At 40.1% G+C, this 14,446-nt stretch overlaps 1 protein-coding gene across 1 annotated transcript in view; it reads right to left on the reverse strand.

The window, feature by feature from the left end:
• Positions 1–14,446, reverse strand: part of ELL2 (elongation factor for RNA polymerase II 2) — a 73,806-nt gene that overhangs the window by 17,352 nt on the left and 42,008 nt on the right. Inside the window, exons 3-5 of the mRNA XM_070373161.1 lie at positions 13,344–13,465; positions 8,286–8,449; positions 1,414–1,673 (exon numbers count right to left, since the gene is read on the reverse strand). Of these exons, the coding sequence (XP_070229262.1) occupies positions 1,414–1,673; positions 8,286–8,449; positions 13,344–13,465 (546 nt within the window). The remainder of the gene's footprint in view (positions 1–1,413; positions 1,674–8,285; positions 8,450–13,343; positions 13,466–14,446) is intronic.

A 14,446-nucleotide genomic window follows, 5' to 3' on the forward strand; every position in this document is an offset into this window, starting at 1 on the left:
CATTTTTGAAAAAGCTCCCTAAGGGATTCTAATCTGCAGCTAGGACTATGCTGCGGATCTAGACTATGCTCAAGATTCTATCAGACAGTCAGCAGTAACGGCACTCATGTCTCACTTGCTCAGGAAGTAAGTACACCTACATTTAAAAATTATATACACATACACGATCACATGACCACTGACGCACATCAGTAGCAGCCTCTCTGTGAACTGCCTCTGCTATCATTTTGATCGCTCATCCTCTAACCTAGGAGGTAATTTACAACCTTTCTGAAAGTTCAGCCACAAATTATTTGGTGACTTATAACCTGAACCTCCCTCCTTCTCTAAACAAAAAACTGAACACACATAACTATACCTTTATCCTCATTCATTCTTTCATCCTGTCTCTTGAGCTCTTAAAACTGCTATGTGACAGATGGATTTAAATTAAGTGTTTTCAAAAAGTACTCAAATGACTTAATAAGATTGTTGAGATTGCTCAAGATATCTTGGGGACTGGTTAACCCAGAACTGAAGATTATGATTTTACTCTTTCATGACATTTAGTATCATGATATGAATACAAGAGAAAACAGATAAAAAAATAGACTTAAAAAATGTTATTCCTTGAATAATAGATGGAAACCTGAAGGTGTATTTTATTTTTTAAAGATGAAATTTAAGAACTTTGAAAATGTTACTGCTTTAGAAAAAAAGAAAGCAGACTGTGATTTATAGTGGATTTGAATGCTAACCAACATTTATGACCCAAAATCATTTTGAAAAATACAGGAAGTTAGAGCCTGAAGAACTGTTGACTTTAACAAAAGTAATGACCTACATTTATACATAAGCTTGTTATTTTATGGTAACTGATCAGAGCTAATACTTAACACATTCATATCCTTTAATGAAGACAGGTGACTGATGTCAGCATATCCAATGGTAGAAAAAGGCCGAGTATTACAGACAGAAAGAGCATGCAGGGTAAGACATTCACAATTATTTAGTAAGTAAAAATATTCTAGTTTATACCAACCAAAGACCAATAAAATACACTGTATAACTTCACCTACATAAACCAGGAAAAAGTATGGCAACAGTTTAGTACATTCAGTACTAAGAGCAGACAGCAAAAACTTATTTTTTTTTTTAATGGACTTTCAAGCAAAATTTGTTTAATCCAAATGAAGATAAGGACTTGAAACTTTTTTCCAATCATTCAGAAGCCTCTAACTTATAAAACCTAGTGTAACTGTTCAGTTAGTTTTTCATTAAATGTTTAAACCAAGATGAATTTAAGCTAATGTTCATATACCATTGATCAAAACGATCCTGAAATTTCTCTAACTCGATAATAATAACAAGCCTTCTTAAATGAACTCCCCAACAAGACGGTGGGCAGACGGAACTCTCTCCAGCTCTCCTCACCTGCTGCAGAACTGCTCCAAGGGAGTTCTTGTCTTTCTGATTGACACCGTCTTTCTGCAGTCGGGCCAGCAGCTCAGGTTTCTTATAGGCCTTCAGTGCCAGCAAGTGAATCACCCTGTCCCGATACGGCCGCTGAGAGACACTGTTGCTGCCGTGTGTCTTGCGAATTGTATTTGCAGGGTTCATGGGGGTTGACCTTTTCCTTTCAGGCACTGCATCTGAAACAGCTTGAGGAGCTTTCCGAATTTGCACTCTTTTCCCTAAAGTCCAGCAGAAATGACATTGTTAACACACTTGCAGGCAGTAACATCATGAGCATCTCAACTTCCATGACTGATTTAGGCATCTTTTCATTTCTGAAAGGAATAAAGACCTCATATTTCAGCTTTTGTTTTATAGAAAGATATGCAAACTGAAAGCATTCTGAATAAATGGCCTAAAATATAGATTTGGAATTTTCTGATAGAATCATTTATTGGAAAAAATAAAACTTATAGAAGCATTTTGGCCACTTAGCTACACATGGATAATAACTAGTGACACACACCATAGCAACACACTGGACATTTTAAGGCTGTAGGCATTTGATGTTAGGTGGAAATAATTTCCATATTCACCTGTGCTACTTACAGAACTTAAACCTACATATTGTATGTCGTTTCTTTCAGACATGAATACAACGAACATGCTAAATGTGGAAAATATCTGTTTGTCTCACTAACGACGTACTCTCAGCTAAGCTCAGTCATTAGCTTAATTTCAGATTCAGAAGCCATGAAGAGAAGAGGCAGTCATAATTTGGGGTCAACCTTCACCAGGGTATTCACAAGTGATACTGCTTTTCAACAGAGCACAACAAACTCTGAGTCAAAAAACAAACAAAACCAACTAACCAACAACACAGTCTCAGCAGGCCAGACAATCAGATCCCTTCTCTGTGGTGCTGAGACTACCCAGGTGAGTTAGAGGAGTGGAGTGGTAAGAGGAGGCCCTCACCCCAGTTCTGCACAGGCCAGTGCCATGCACACAATCAACTCACTGTTTGCTTAAACTTGACAGTGACAAGTGTTTGGCAAGCGGCTGCTTCTAGAAAATACTGTGGGCTATGTGGATTCTACATGTGGGTGAAGCCATCAGGACATGGCTGGTCACTGATAACACCTGGTGACCATTCCTTGCAGAAGAAACAGAAATGAGAATGAAACTGGACTGACCCTCACTTTATGATTTCTGAGGTGAAATCTGAGTTCATTACAAAAGCCTCCAACTCTATGCCCTTGGGTTAAAGAGAAGGAAGAACTGGTAATGACAGCCAACGTGGAGCCACTGCACTAGGGATAATACTAGCAACTAGAAACAATGGAGAAGCAAGAGCAGTCTCTCCTGTGCTGTGACCGTGGGTGAGAGCTGCGTGGGGCAGGAACTGTACTGAAGAGCAGTCCTGTCCATGCTGGGTCTTCATGGCCTGGCCAGAGGGGCTGTTTATTTGCTGTAATCCTAACTAAAGGAAAAAGAATGATCTCACTGGCTCTTACATTTCTTTACAATCTGGACATCACCAATTGTAAATATCAGATCAAAATACTGACCAACAAAGGAACCAACATTAAAGGGTCACTGCCCAGGGATAAGAGAAGCTATTAAATTAAGGTACAATTAGTTTTGGAGGTGGATTTAGATCTGGTTTCTGTATTTTTCTTCAGAGATAGTTAGATCAGTGTCAGATGTGCAGGGAACTAATATTTATCTTGCACCAAATACGGGATGAGAGTGGGGCATTGTGCTAAGAACTTTACACATATAATATAGTCTCACAGTTAACTTGATGAGGTAGGCCTTGGTCCCATTTCACAGATGAGAAAAGTAGAGTTTCAATGGGATAAGCTCAAAGAGTAAAGTGCTCATTTAGTATTTGGAAGTTTCTGTGATTAATACCCAAGGTTTCCTACTTGTACTTCTTTTATTGGAAAGGTTTTACGAACAAATGCCCAATGTCTGTTCTTGATTCATGTTGGGCTGCCAGCTTCCTGTAGACGAAGCTCTGGCTGCTTTGTCAATCAGATTTTGATGGCTCACAAAATGAACTGACCAGCAGAGTATCAAAGAGAATGATAGCAAGAGAACAAGCAGATGGCAGAGAAGCAGAATCTAGGTGGCCTGTCCTGTGTTTTCCCACATTACCAGGCTGCCCGAGTTTGAAGACACGTTGAAATTTCTAATATGGCAACTACAAACCTTCCAACCCACCATTTCTCAGTTCCAACAGTGTTAGCAAATAGCACTATTCCTTGAAATTTTAATAGGAATTTGTGGAAAGAAAGAATAAAGGTCAGGCAAGTTTAGGAAATGATATAAATTCCACACTCCCCTCCCCCTTGAAACCTGCTTAACTTCCACTTCCCCAAACCAAGCTGACTGTGGATCCCTTTCCCACACTCTCTGGGGAGGGGGAGGGGTGAAGGATGGTTTTTAGCTAACTCATACTACCATGACTGGTGATTTAGAATGAATTCAGGCTAGCAAGGAAGGTAAATAGAAATGAAAACAAAAACAGGACTATCACTGTGTCGCAGGCTGCCCGACCTCTTCTGTAGGTCTGACCAACCTCTGGTCCCCGGTCTCAGGAGAGCCCCCAAGGTCTCCTGAGTTTACCCCACCCTCCCTGACGTGGACAGAGGGCAGCCAAATAAGGCAGGCTCATTGTGACCTTAAGAGGGGTCTAAGTACGATGTCTGGCAAGAAATTAGGATCTGGTTAGGGATACGACTGCCTTGGAGTCTCAGCTGGGATGGAATGCTAGACTATCATCAGTCCATGAGTCTCCTACCTGCAGAACACTCACTTCACCTTTACCTCATTTTAAATAGCCAGTCACAGGGTAACCTATTTCTTTCAAATGATTAAAGAAGAATGGAGCCACACTGGGCCACGGGGTTTTACACAAAAGTCACTGGCTCCCCACCTCCCCATCAGTTTGTGCCAATTTAACCAGGAAGGAGTCCTCTGATTTAAGGGAAGACAGGCTACAGACGAAGAAAACATCGGTATTGTATGTATGCAATTAGAGAATTGAGATGCTAAAGTTAAAAAAGAAAAAAAAAAAAATAGAGCAGGAAAATGTCAGGTTCAAAGTGGGCAGAAGAAAGGCTTTATTTTTATTTTCTTACATTTGCCTCAGAAAAGTCCTTTTAATAAAGCCCATGGGAGAACCTAATTCTCTTCCCAGACCCAACTGCTAATCAATTCCCTGGGCTCCTTATATAAACAGCAGCAGCAGGTCCGACAGAGTTGGGTAATCTGGGACTAAATCTGAAATGTTTTGTTTCCTAACAAGGAGTCCACTTCCAGCTTCTCCATTTAATACGCTGGTGATAGGACTTATCCCTTTAATGACTCTGAGTAAACAATCTGAAAGGAAGGTGTTAAAGCAGGCCCTCAGAAGGACAGCAGGGACAGCAGCTGTCTTCTGCAGTTGTTTTTCTTTTCTGTGGAACCTAACCAGAAACCCTGGCAACACCAACCTGAGGCTTTAATAAAAACACTGGCAGGACCTTGACAGTGGTGTGACACTGTCATGGTTAAATACATGATCTACTGCAGGGGAAACCATTTCCACTACTTAGCATTTGGGATCACTTCTTCAAAAGGTTTACTATTAAAACATATGTAAACCTCAGTCACAGAATGCTGGAACGACAAAGGACCTTAGATGCTAACCTAAGTTCAAAACCCTTTATTTAGTATTTGAGAAAATTAAGGTCTCCATGTTAAATGATTTTGTCCAAAGTCACTCAAATAGGTACTAACATCAAAAACAAGGAGGATGGGAGCAGAAGTTGAAAAGACTGGAAAAAGGATCTTAGAAATTACATTGGTTGGGTTATTTAATATACCTAAATAACTAGCATACTTACAAATTTATGATTCAATACATTTCCAGAATTTAGACAGGAGTCAGTGAGCAGACATAAGATCCTGGTAAACTAGGGGTGATAAGTGTTTCGTTTTAAACAAAGGGGAAGGATCATAACAAAACAACAGTGCTCATCAATGATATAAATGGCATGACTACAACTGGACATAGTACTGACAAAAGGATAACCATATTTTCTAGGTTAACGCTTCTGTTCCTTTCCAGGCAAACAGGCTTTGCTTTTTTCTCTGCAGCCCACTGGAGGGTCATAGAAGCTCACGTTCCTGGTTGCCTAGGCTAGCTGAGCCCTAGGAGCTCAGCCTTCCTTCCCTGAAGCTGGGCTTGTGCCCTAATTCAACTGTCAGAGGCCTGGCACGATGCCATCACAACCCACAGTGACGCCAGCGTTATTTCTATTTGTCTTCTACCCAGCTGACACTATTAAAAGAAACCTTGTTCTACAGGGGCTTCTAAGCTGCCAGAGGTCAACTTCTGTTATCATCTCATAAGATAAATTCAATTATGAACTAAAGAGGTACCTCCTATTGTCTTATGAAAAAAGCCACAACTTGTTAATGAGGCCAAGCTCCTGGTTTTCCTATTTGCTGATACCAACAGCTTCATGTGTGAAATAGAGAGGCAATGATTACCCACCTCCGAGGGTGACTGTGAGCTTAGATGACTGACTATGTGGACAGTGCTAACCAGTCCCTTGTGCATCAGAAGCGCCCGTTAAGTGCTGAGTAATGTTAGTACTGAAGGGTGACAGACAAGCATTTTACAGAGCAGAGTGAGTCAGTTTTGAGATACTGGAAAAAGCAGGAGGATACAAACTGAGCTGCCTGGAAGGAAAGACACATGGTAAGGGCCTGGTCCTGACAGAATTAAAAGAAAAAGACGAAAACATGCCATAATACAGAGGAGTAAAAAAATAAAAAACAAATACAGTAGAGCCAAGCTGGAGTCTTTTGCTCTACTGTACACAGAACTGGTCAGTCCCTTTTTTTTCTTTTCTTAAGGGTAGCGTGTGCAGTTTTGAGTTCTGAGGTGAAGAACTGGAGGCAGTCCAGAGGAGAGCAATAAGAATAATTAAAGGGTTGGGATGCGGGCCATATTAAGAAAAGTTAAAAGGAGCTGGGGTTATTTGACTTAGAGAATAAAGGGCTGAGGAGGTTAATGACAAGACTGAAGACCAGAGAACACTGTGCTGTGATGGTGTAGCCCAGGGCGCTGAGGAGAAGGCTAACAGAGCACTGGGTTGGCAGAGATCGCCACCGGGGGGAACGTATGTGTCCTCGTCTCCACAGGACAGAGATGTGATCTGGTTCAGAAGTTTAGATAACCTCAAATTCTATGTGGTCACTCTAAAAAATGTATATAAATTATTGGAAGTGCCAATAAGAAACCCTGCAAGTTTCAAAAGTCCCACACCATTAGGGCAACTAGGTCTGTGTGACTCGGGGTGTTGAAAAGTCTGTTGTGTAAGCTGTGAATGAACTGTACCAACCCTACAAAACAAACAAAAACACACGGACACAGGGTACACCCAAGATCTTTCCCTGGAAAAGTACAGTGATCACTGCCAATTTTCAAAAGTAAATCAAGGTGGAGGTTTTCTACTGGTTATACTGGGAAGAAAAAATAACCATTTTGATGGCTTGAGTCTTCTATTCCTTTGTCAAACATACCAGTTTACCTCATGTTTTATAAATTGGTAGTGTTGGACAGAGTTAAAAAACACTCTCAAAGCAATAGGGACAGTAAATTCATACCTTGCACTTTGCAGATCTTGTACATTTTAGAAACAATTTGAGATTTAGCTTACTAAAGTTAATTAGGTTACTTGTAAGAAGAAAGAGAGGAGGTTGGAAGTTGTTACCTTATCAGGTAGGAAAGAGAAGATGAAAAATCTCATTGCTTGTAACTTACTGGGCAAGGAACTGGGCCCCATGGGTACAGATAGCTGGGGAAGCCATGAATTGTTGTTAAACCAAACTAAATGTATCTAAGCTAAGCACCAAGTCCCAGGAGCACTGGCTCTGTTCCAAAGAAATACTTACTAAGGATACTAGTGGAGCTTCTCAAAGCTGAATGCATTGTAACTCGTGCAGCAATGGGCAAATAGAGAAGTAAAATCATACAAAACCGTAGAAAGATGTTGATTAAGGATTTGGTTATTCAAGAGACTTTTTGTGAGCATTTATGTTTTCAAACTAATATCCTTTCATCATTTACTATCCAGTGACTTGTGTTATTAAACTAGCCATGGCCTCGTAGAGCTTATCCTCACTCTGGGTAATTCTATTACTACTGTTAATAGGCTCGTAAAGGAGAGACTCATCTGGCTGGTCTGGTCTTCCCTTTGATCTGAGGGATACTTGAGTGAGCTGATAAAAATGAAGGGAGTGGGGCAGTCTCTTAATTAATGAAGAGATGAGGATTCATAATTGAGATGATATCACAATAGAATCATTATACTAACTAATGCTTGGCTATAAACACATTTTATACTTTTGTAATAAAAATTCCTTGTGCAAAGATCCTTTGACTCTAATAGAAAACTGGAAAGTTCTACTAATAGAATTTACTATAAAAAAATAACTCCACACAAGTGCAAAATAAGAACCATACTGTCCACCACTGAAATTACATCATCCAGTGACAAACACAGCAGTACCACTATCACAGTCTTACATAATAAAGTAACTTGACCAGATCCCCAATACTGTAAAGTAATAATAAATAGCCAATAGAAGATTTGGGATTTATAAAAGAAGTAAAATTTCCATCTATTCCATCAGCAGTATGAAGAGGACAAATGACTTTTGACCATGTTTTTAAAAATATTCTCAGTACTAATTTCTGTGTTTTCATTAAGTTAATATTACCAATATTTACCTATAGTGATCTTGAATTATTCCAATCAATCAGCAAGAAGGAGAAATATATCTATACCAACCTACATATGGTCCACCAGGTTTGATAACTTTTGTGCTTCGGTTGCGGGATTCCTCCTCTGCCTGGGTCATTCTTTCTCGTGTCATCTGATACGAGTCATTTGTTGCACACACTGTAATTTTATCTTGTATAAATCCCAGGCAATTGAGCTGGGAGGCTCCAGAGCTGTCAGGTAAGATGGTGGCTTGTTAGAGATGTCCCACATTTTGCACAATAAAGGCAAGCAGGAATTGTGTAATTCTACAATCAGCAGCTTTAATAATAACTTTAAAATTCAAAATAACTAATATTAATCATTTTAAAATGTAAAGCTTATTTTAAAACTTTTAAGTTTCTTTTCTTCATTTCCTATCACGTATTTTTTTCCCCCCCTCTGGATAGAATGGGTGAAATGAACTCTCAGAGACTAAATCTATGAAATTTCGGGGAAAAAAATGAAACAAAACAGTATTTGGAGTGAAGACCAGGGTCCTGATGGGCACTGAAGTTCTACTTTCATTTTTAAAAGAATTATCTACTACTGATGTGAGAAATGTTAAAAGCTTACTTTTAATGGAACCATAATGTGTATGCTTTAGCACTGACTAGCTGAAACAGATCCACCATAATAATTCCTTTTATTTTTAATAAGATTAGATTAATTTTGAGGCAAAAATACTGCCAAATATCATAGTTTGTTACTATTTATCAAAATACCCTAAACATTTGTAACTTTATATTTACATTTTTTTACATTGTTAAATGTCTATAAGATAATCTGTTGATATAGCATATATGAAAAAAACACTAGACAAGAGATTTTTGCAGAAATATTTTAAAAAAAAGAAACCTTTTGGTTAAACAATCACAAATACTAATGCTGGCCAGGAAGACAGTTCTGTATTCAAAGTATCATGCTGTATTAGGGGATCATGGTAACAGTTATGCTAGCATTTTACGAAGAAATTACTATTGCCTTAGACTAGAAATAGAAGTAATGAAAATGTCACTATAGCCCTGATATTCTATTTCTAAACTTAACTGGAAGTAGCTTTGTTATGATTGTACGAAGTAAGGGTTGACAAAATTTTTGTAAATTGCTAACAACTGTATAAATTCTATTTTTAAAAAGTCAGTTCATTCATCTCATGAATATTTATTGGGCAGAGACTGCAGGCTAGGCAGTGTGAGGTGCACAGGCTGTGACAAAGACTGACAGAAGTGGTCCCTCCTTCGAGGAGCTCTCTAATGAGTGACAAAGATGAACACACTGGAAATTATGATGCAGAGTGACAAATGACAGGGGGCAGGGACCCGCAGGAAGGTACTTCACATGGACTAGTGCACAAGGCAAAGGCTTCTAGAGGAAGTGGTGCCCAAGGTGATCTAGAGGGGTGACTAGAGAGAGGTGGAGGACAGAAGCGTTCCAGCGGGATAACCAACGTGTGCCACTTCTCCTAGGGGGAGCTAGGAGCAGGTTTTCAGTTTGACCAAAGAGAGGTGGCAAGGATAATTAATGAGACGAGACTGAACAAGGTGCAAGAAGTACATGACACAGGGCTTTGGAGGTCACAGTATGGATTTTGGACTTTATCCCAAGAATAACAGAGACTGAAAATAAGAGAGAGAAAACATCTCATTTATACTGTAGAAAAGTTGATCAGGATGAGGAACAGATTGAAAGGAAGGGGGCACTCTTGTGAAAGCTGGAGACCAGTCAGGAGGCTGCTGAAGGATTACAGACAAGAAGTGATGGCTTGAGCCAGAGTAAGAGCAGTGTGAATGCAGAACAGTAAATAGATTTCAGAGACCGGGAGGAGGCAGCATTGACAGGATTTGGTCAGTGATTAGCCATGGGGGGTGGGGTGGAGTGGGGGTGTTCAAGAGTGTGCCCAGGCTACTGGGGGTTACTGGAATACTACGGCCGGTAGAAAGAAAATGAGTTCAGTGCTGGACATGGTGATTTTGAAGAAGGAGCAATCTCAGGAGGGAATGGACTGTGAATAACGCTAATATTTAAAATAATCAATAGGAAGATGAAAATAAGACTACAAGAGGCTGCAAAAGTACAGCCAGAGAGGTGGAGGGGCATCAGAAGAACAGTGTGTCAAGTCATGGGAATAAAATGCTTCAAGAATCAGGGTGGTCCACAGGGTGAAATGCAGGCGACAAGTCCAGAATAGTCAGTAAGCAGCCGCTGGGTTTATGGGCAAGGAGGTAAAGGCTAGCTTTGGGGAGCATAATCCAGTGGAATGGTGGGGACTGAACTAGACTTTGGGCCCAGAGGTGAGTGCAAGGAAGGTGGGTTTTTGTTTTTATTTTCTTTTTTAATGAGGCCGACTTGAGCTGAAAAATCAGTGAAAGGAGGGGAAGGAAGTGGGGAGAAGGGGAAGGAAGAAAAGACTGCAGTATGACATGCTGGTGGCAGGAAGCTTGAATTTCAGCATCTCCCCTTATTAATCACTAACTAATTTCTATAGTGAGAATAAGCTCAACCTATTGCCAGTCATGATGAAACGACAGTTTACACCATCCAAGGTCAAGAAACAGATGTTTACATGAAACCAGAATAGGCTGTCAACACTGTGGGCGAGAAGACATTCCCCACATTCTCTACTCATCCCTTTTGAACTCAGTTGCCTTAAAAGTTGAAATACTGTGTCACATGTGTATAGATGTTCCTATAGTCTTTCTCTAGCTGTTTTCTACACTTGAATATGCGTTATTTATAGAGCTGTATTATATATTTTCACTAGGACTCTGAATGGGCAGAGTTAAGAAATTTTTAAAAGGTAATTTTTGACTGTGAGAGTTCTTGCATCTTACGTATAAGAAAAGTGAGGCCCAAGGAGATTTTAAACGAAAGATAAGAAAGAGACTAGTTAATATGTATTCTTGGAACATCTATTTGTGGAGTCAGCCAACCCTTTCAAGACTGGAAAATGGGTGTAAGAGAACCCTTGCCCTTGAAGAACTTGCACAGCTGTAGTAGAGACAAGATCCACGGAAAACCAAAACCAAATTGAATAGAAAAGATGCAACCAGCTTATACAAAGGTATTCTTGCCAGGTTGTGAACTGAGAGTTTGAGTGCTTCTGTTTTTATAAGGGCAAATTTCAATGTATATTCTTACCACACTTGGATCATACTAATGGAGCTGTGACAATTTCTCACGGTAATGGTTTCTTTTCTGTTTGGCCCATCATGGATACTTTTGTAAAATGACCTTAAATCCTTCTCCAAACAAGCAAGGTAGAAATAAACACACAGGGTATTTATGAAGTTAGGGAGAAACCATATTACCTATGATGACAGGCCTGGTTTTGAGGAGGGAATTAAGTTCCTTAGTAAAATTCTAATTTTGGACAGAGTTCAATTTGATGTTGAAATGTTCTCTAGAAAAAAATAATTTGCTGAAGACAAGTATTATAGGTGATGGCACAATTAGAAATTGGTGTGCCCTGTGGTCTGTAAAGAATGCCGGGGTGGGAGTTAGAACTCAGTTCTCATTCAGTCCACCACTAACTAAACAGCTAAGTAACACGCATAAATCACCTGTGAAGTGGCAGGGTGGCAGCACACAGTTGCCAAGGGCTCTTTCACTTGGGGATGCTATAATCTAATGCAGCGCTGCCCCGCAGACCTTTCTGCAATTTCAAACGTTCTGTATATGTGCTGTCCACCACGAGAGCCATTAGCCATGTGGTTATTTAGCCTGTAATATGTGGTTAGTATGAGTGAAGGACTAACTTTTATTTCACTTTTGTCATCTGAAATGTAAATAGCCACACGTAGCCGGTGGCTACCACAGTAAACAGTGTAGAAAAGTCTATATAACCTGGTACACATGCAACTTATACCAAAAAGCGTAAGTTTGGGGGAAGGCAATTTTTAGAAAGCAAAATTAACATATACTCAGGGAAAACAGCAGGTTAAGATAAAGCAACATTTATTTAGTCGCCTTAAATGGGAGGAGAAACTCAGAGCGCTTTCAGTGCGGTGTCTTTTTTATATCTCTGCCTCCTGAGCTCACTGGGAATACAGCTCTCTCTCTCCCCCACACAGCAAGCACTCATGGCTTCGAGTCCTACAGGGGAGATACAGGGATGGACAGCCCTGGGGAACTTTGGGCCAATGTTAGTGTTTCTCGGGGGGCTGGGGGCTCTAAGGCCTTGTCTTTATCCACTCAAGGGGCCCATTCTTTAATCAGAAACAACCACAGCAAAGAAGAGTGAAACAAGCAGCTTATTGTTTACAGAGGACCTAAGCAGATAAGAGTTCCACAGGCACCCTGGGCTATGGGTGTGTGTTCTTGTCTTCCTCCCTCCATTTTCCCCTTAAAATCAGAAGGGACTGCTCTCCTGGGGTTAATTTCTAGTTTCCATTCTGCTGCAGAATAAAGATTTCTAAAAATCTATCTTACAACATGCCTTGCACAGGGAAAGAGGAAGGGCATATATAAGACACATGTATTTTCCTCCTTTATACATGAGTGTGAGTCTTGAGGTTACTACCACAGTGGTCTCTAACCTTTTTGGCACCAGGGACCAGTTCTGTGAAAGACAGTTTTCCCACAGATGGCGGTGGGGGTTGGGAGTTGGGATGGGGATGGCTCTGGGACGATTCAAGCACGTTACATTTACTGCGCATTTTATTTCTAGTCTAATGCCGCCGGCTGATCTGACCAGAGGTACCCGGTTGTGGCCTGGAGGTTGGGGACTCCTGTAACTATAAAGTACTCTTACTTATATTCAGTGATTAAGACCTTAAAAACCCCTGAAACTTGTATTTAATTAAAATAAAATAAACCATGTTCTATAGGTAAAAAATCTATACTTTAAAAATTCCTCGAGGGCAAGAATCTTAAATTTTTTGTGATTGCATTCCACAGTGACAAATATAATTTCTGGCACATAGTATGTGCTCAACGATTTCTCAAATAAATAAGTGAGGTCTGCAATTCAAGTCAATAAATATTTAAGGAATGACTACTATGTGTTTTATTCTTTATTAATTTAAGAAAAAAAAAACCCTCAAAGAAAAATTACTTACCCTTCAGCATACCTTGAAACACACTTACCTGGAGAAAGTTTGCTGGATGCAGTCAAAGCTGCCCTGAGGGTTGTCTTTACCCACATTTGACAAATAGAAGTTAAAGGTATGCACTTCGTTGAGGGGATCATTTTTAGGGATTTTGACAAGCTAAAAGGGGGACAAAGAGAGAAACACCTCAAATTATAAATGTGCTATAGAATGATCTGATGACTGACTTTACTGTTTTTCAAATGACATTCATTTTTTACCCAAACCCTCTTGAGCACTTACATTTATACCGTTTAAATTACTGAATCATTCAAGGAATCTGACAAGCATGCCTATAACTTACCACACTCTGATTTCAATTTTCTGCTCTAAAGTGTCAGTAATTATGTCAGCTCAGTAATTAGTCTATAAGAGGAACCCTCTTCTTTTCAAAGTAGAAATTGCTTACATCTCACATAGAAGAGTTATCAGTGAACTTGCTGAAAAGCTCTTCCTCTTCTGAGACACACAGGTTCTGCCTGTGGCTTCATGACCCCCTGCTAAATAGCATCTAGATATTTAGATGGTCTCTGAGACAGTCTATATCCCAATCCTTTCCTGTTTTATTACATACACATTTCATTTTAATTCTTACTTCTTGGAGTACTACTTTTGAAGAGTAAGTAACTAGCAGCATAAGGTGAATACCGTAATTACATTCACAGCACAACACACGTGGGTGTTTCTCCCTCCTCCTCCTCCTTCTGTTTTACAGAACAAGGTCAGCAGCCCACAGAGGTGATTCTGCAGGCCCCCAAGGCCGAGTCCTAGGCAACACTATGGAACAGGCGGATGTCTTCTATGCTCTTGGCTCAAGGCCTGGCTCCTTTCCTAGATGAGTGGCCCCAGAAGCAAAGGGACAGGATTGCTCTCAATTACTGAGGCCCTGTACCAGGCATGTTTTCCTGGCACATAGTGGGGGATTAATAAATACCTGTGAATACACGGACTGGAGATTTCTGTCTTTCAACTGTACCACTCTTCCCAGCTCCCAAGACCTTTCTTCCCTTGGGTATACAGGGGCCACCACATGGTGTTAGGTGGTGATAATGAATGGGTTTTATTGGAAAGAATGTAAAATCCTGCTCTCTAGCCTCCAAA

This window comes from Bos mutus, chromosome 7 (assembly GCF_027580195.1).
Source record: "Bos mutus isolate GX-2022 chromosome 7, NWIPB_WYAK_1.1, whole genome shotgun sequence".
NCBI lineage: Eukaryota > Metazoa > Chordata > Mammalia > Artiodactyla > Bovidae > Bos > Bos mutus.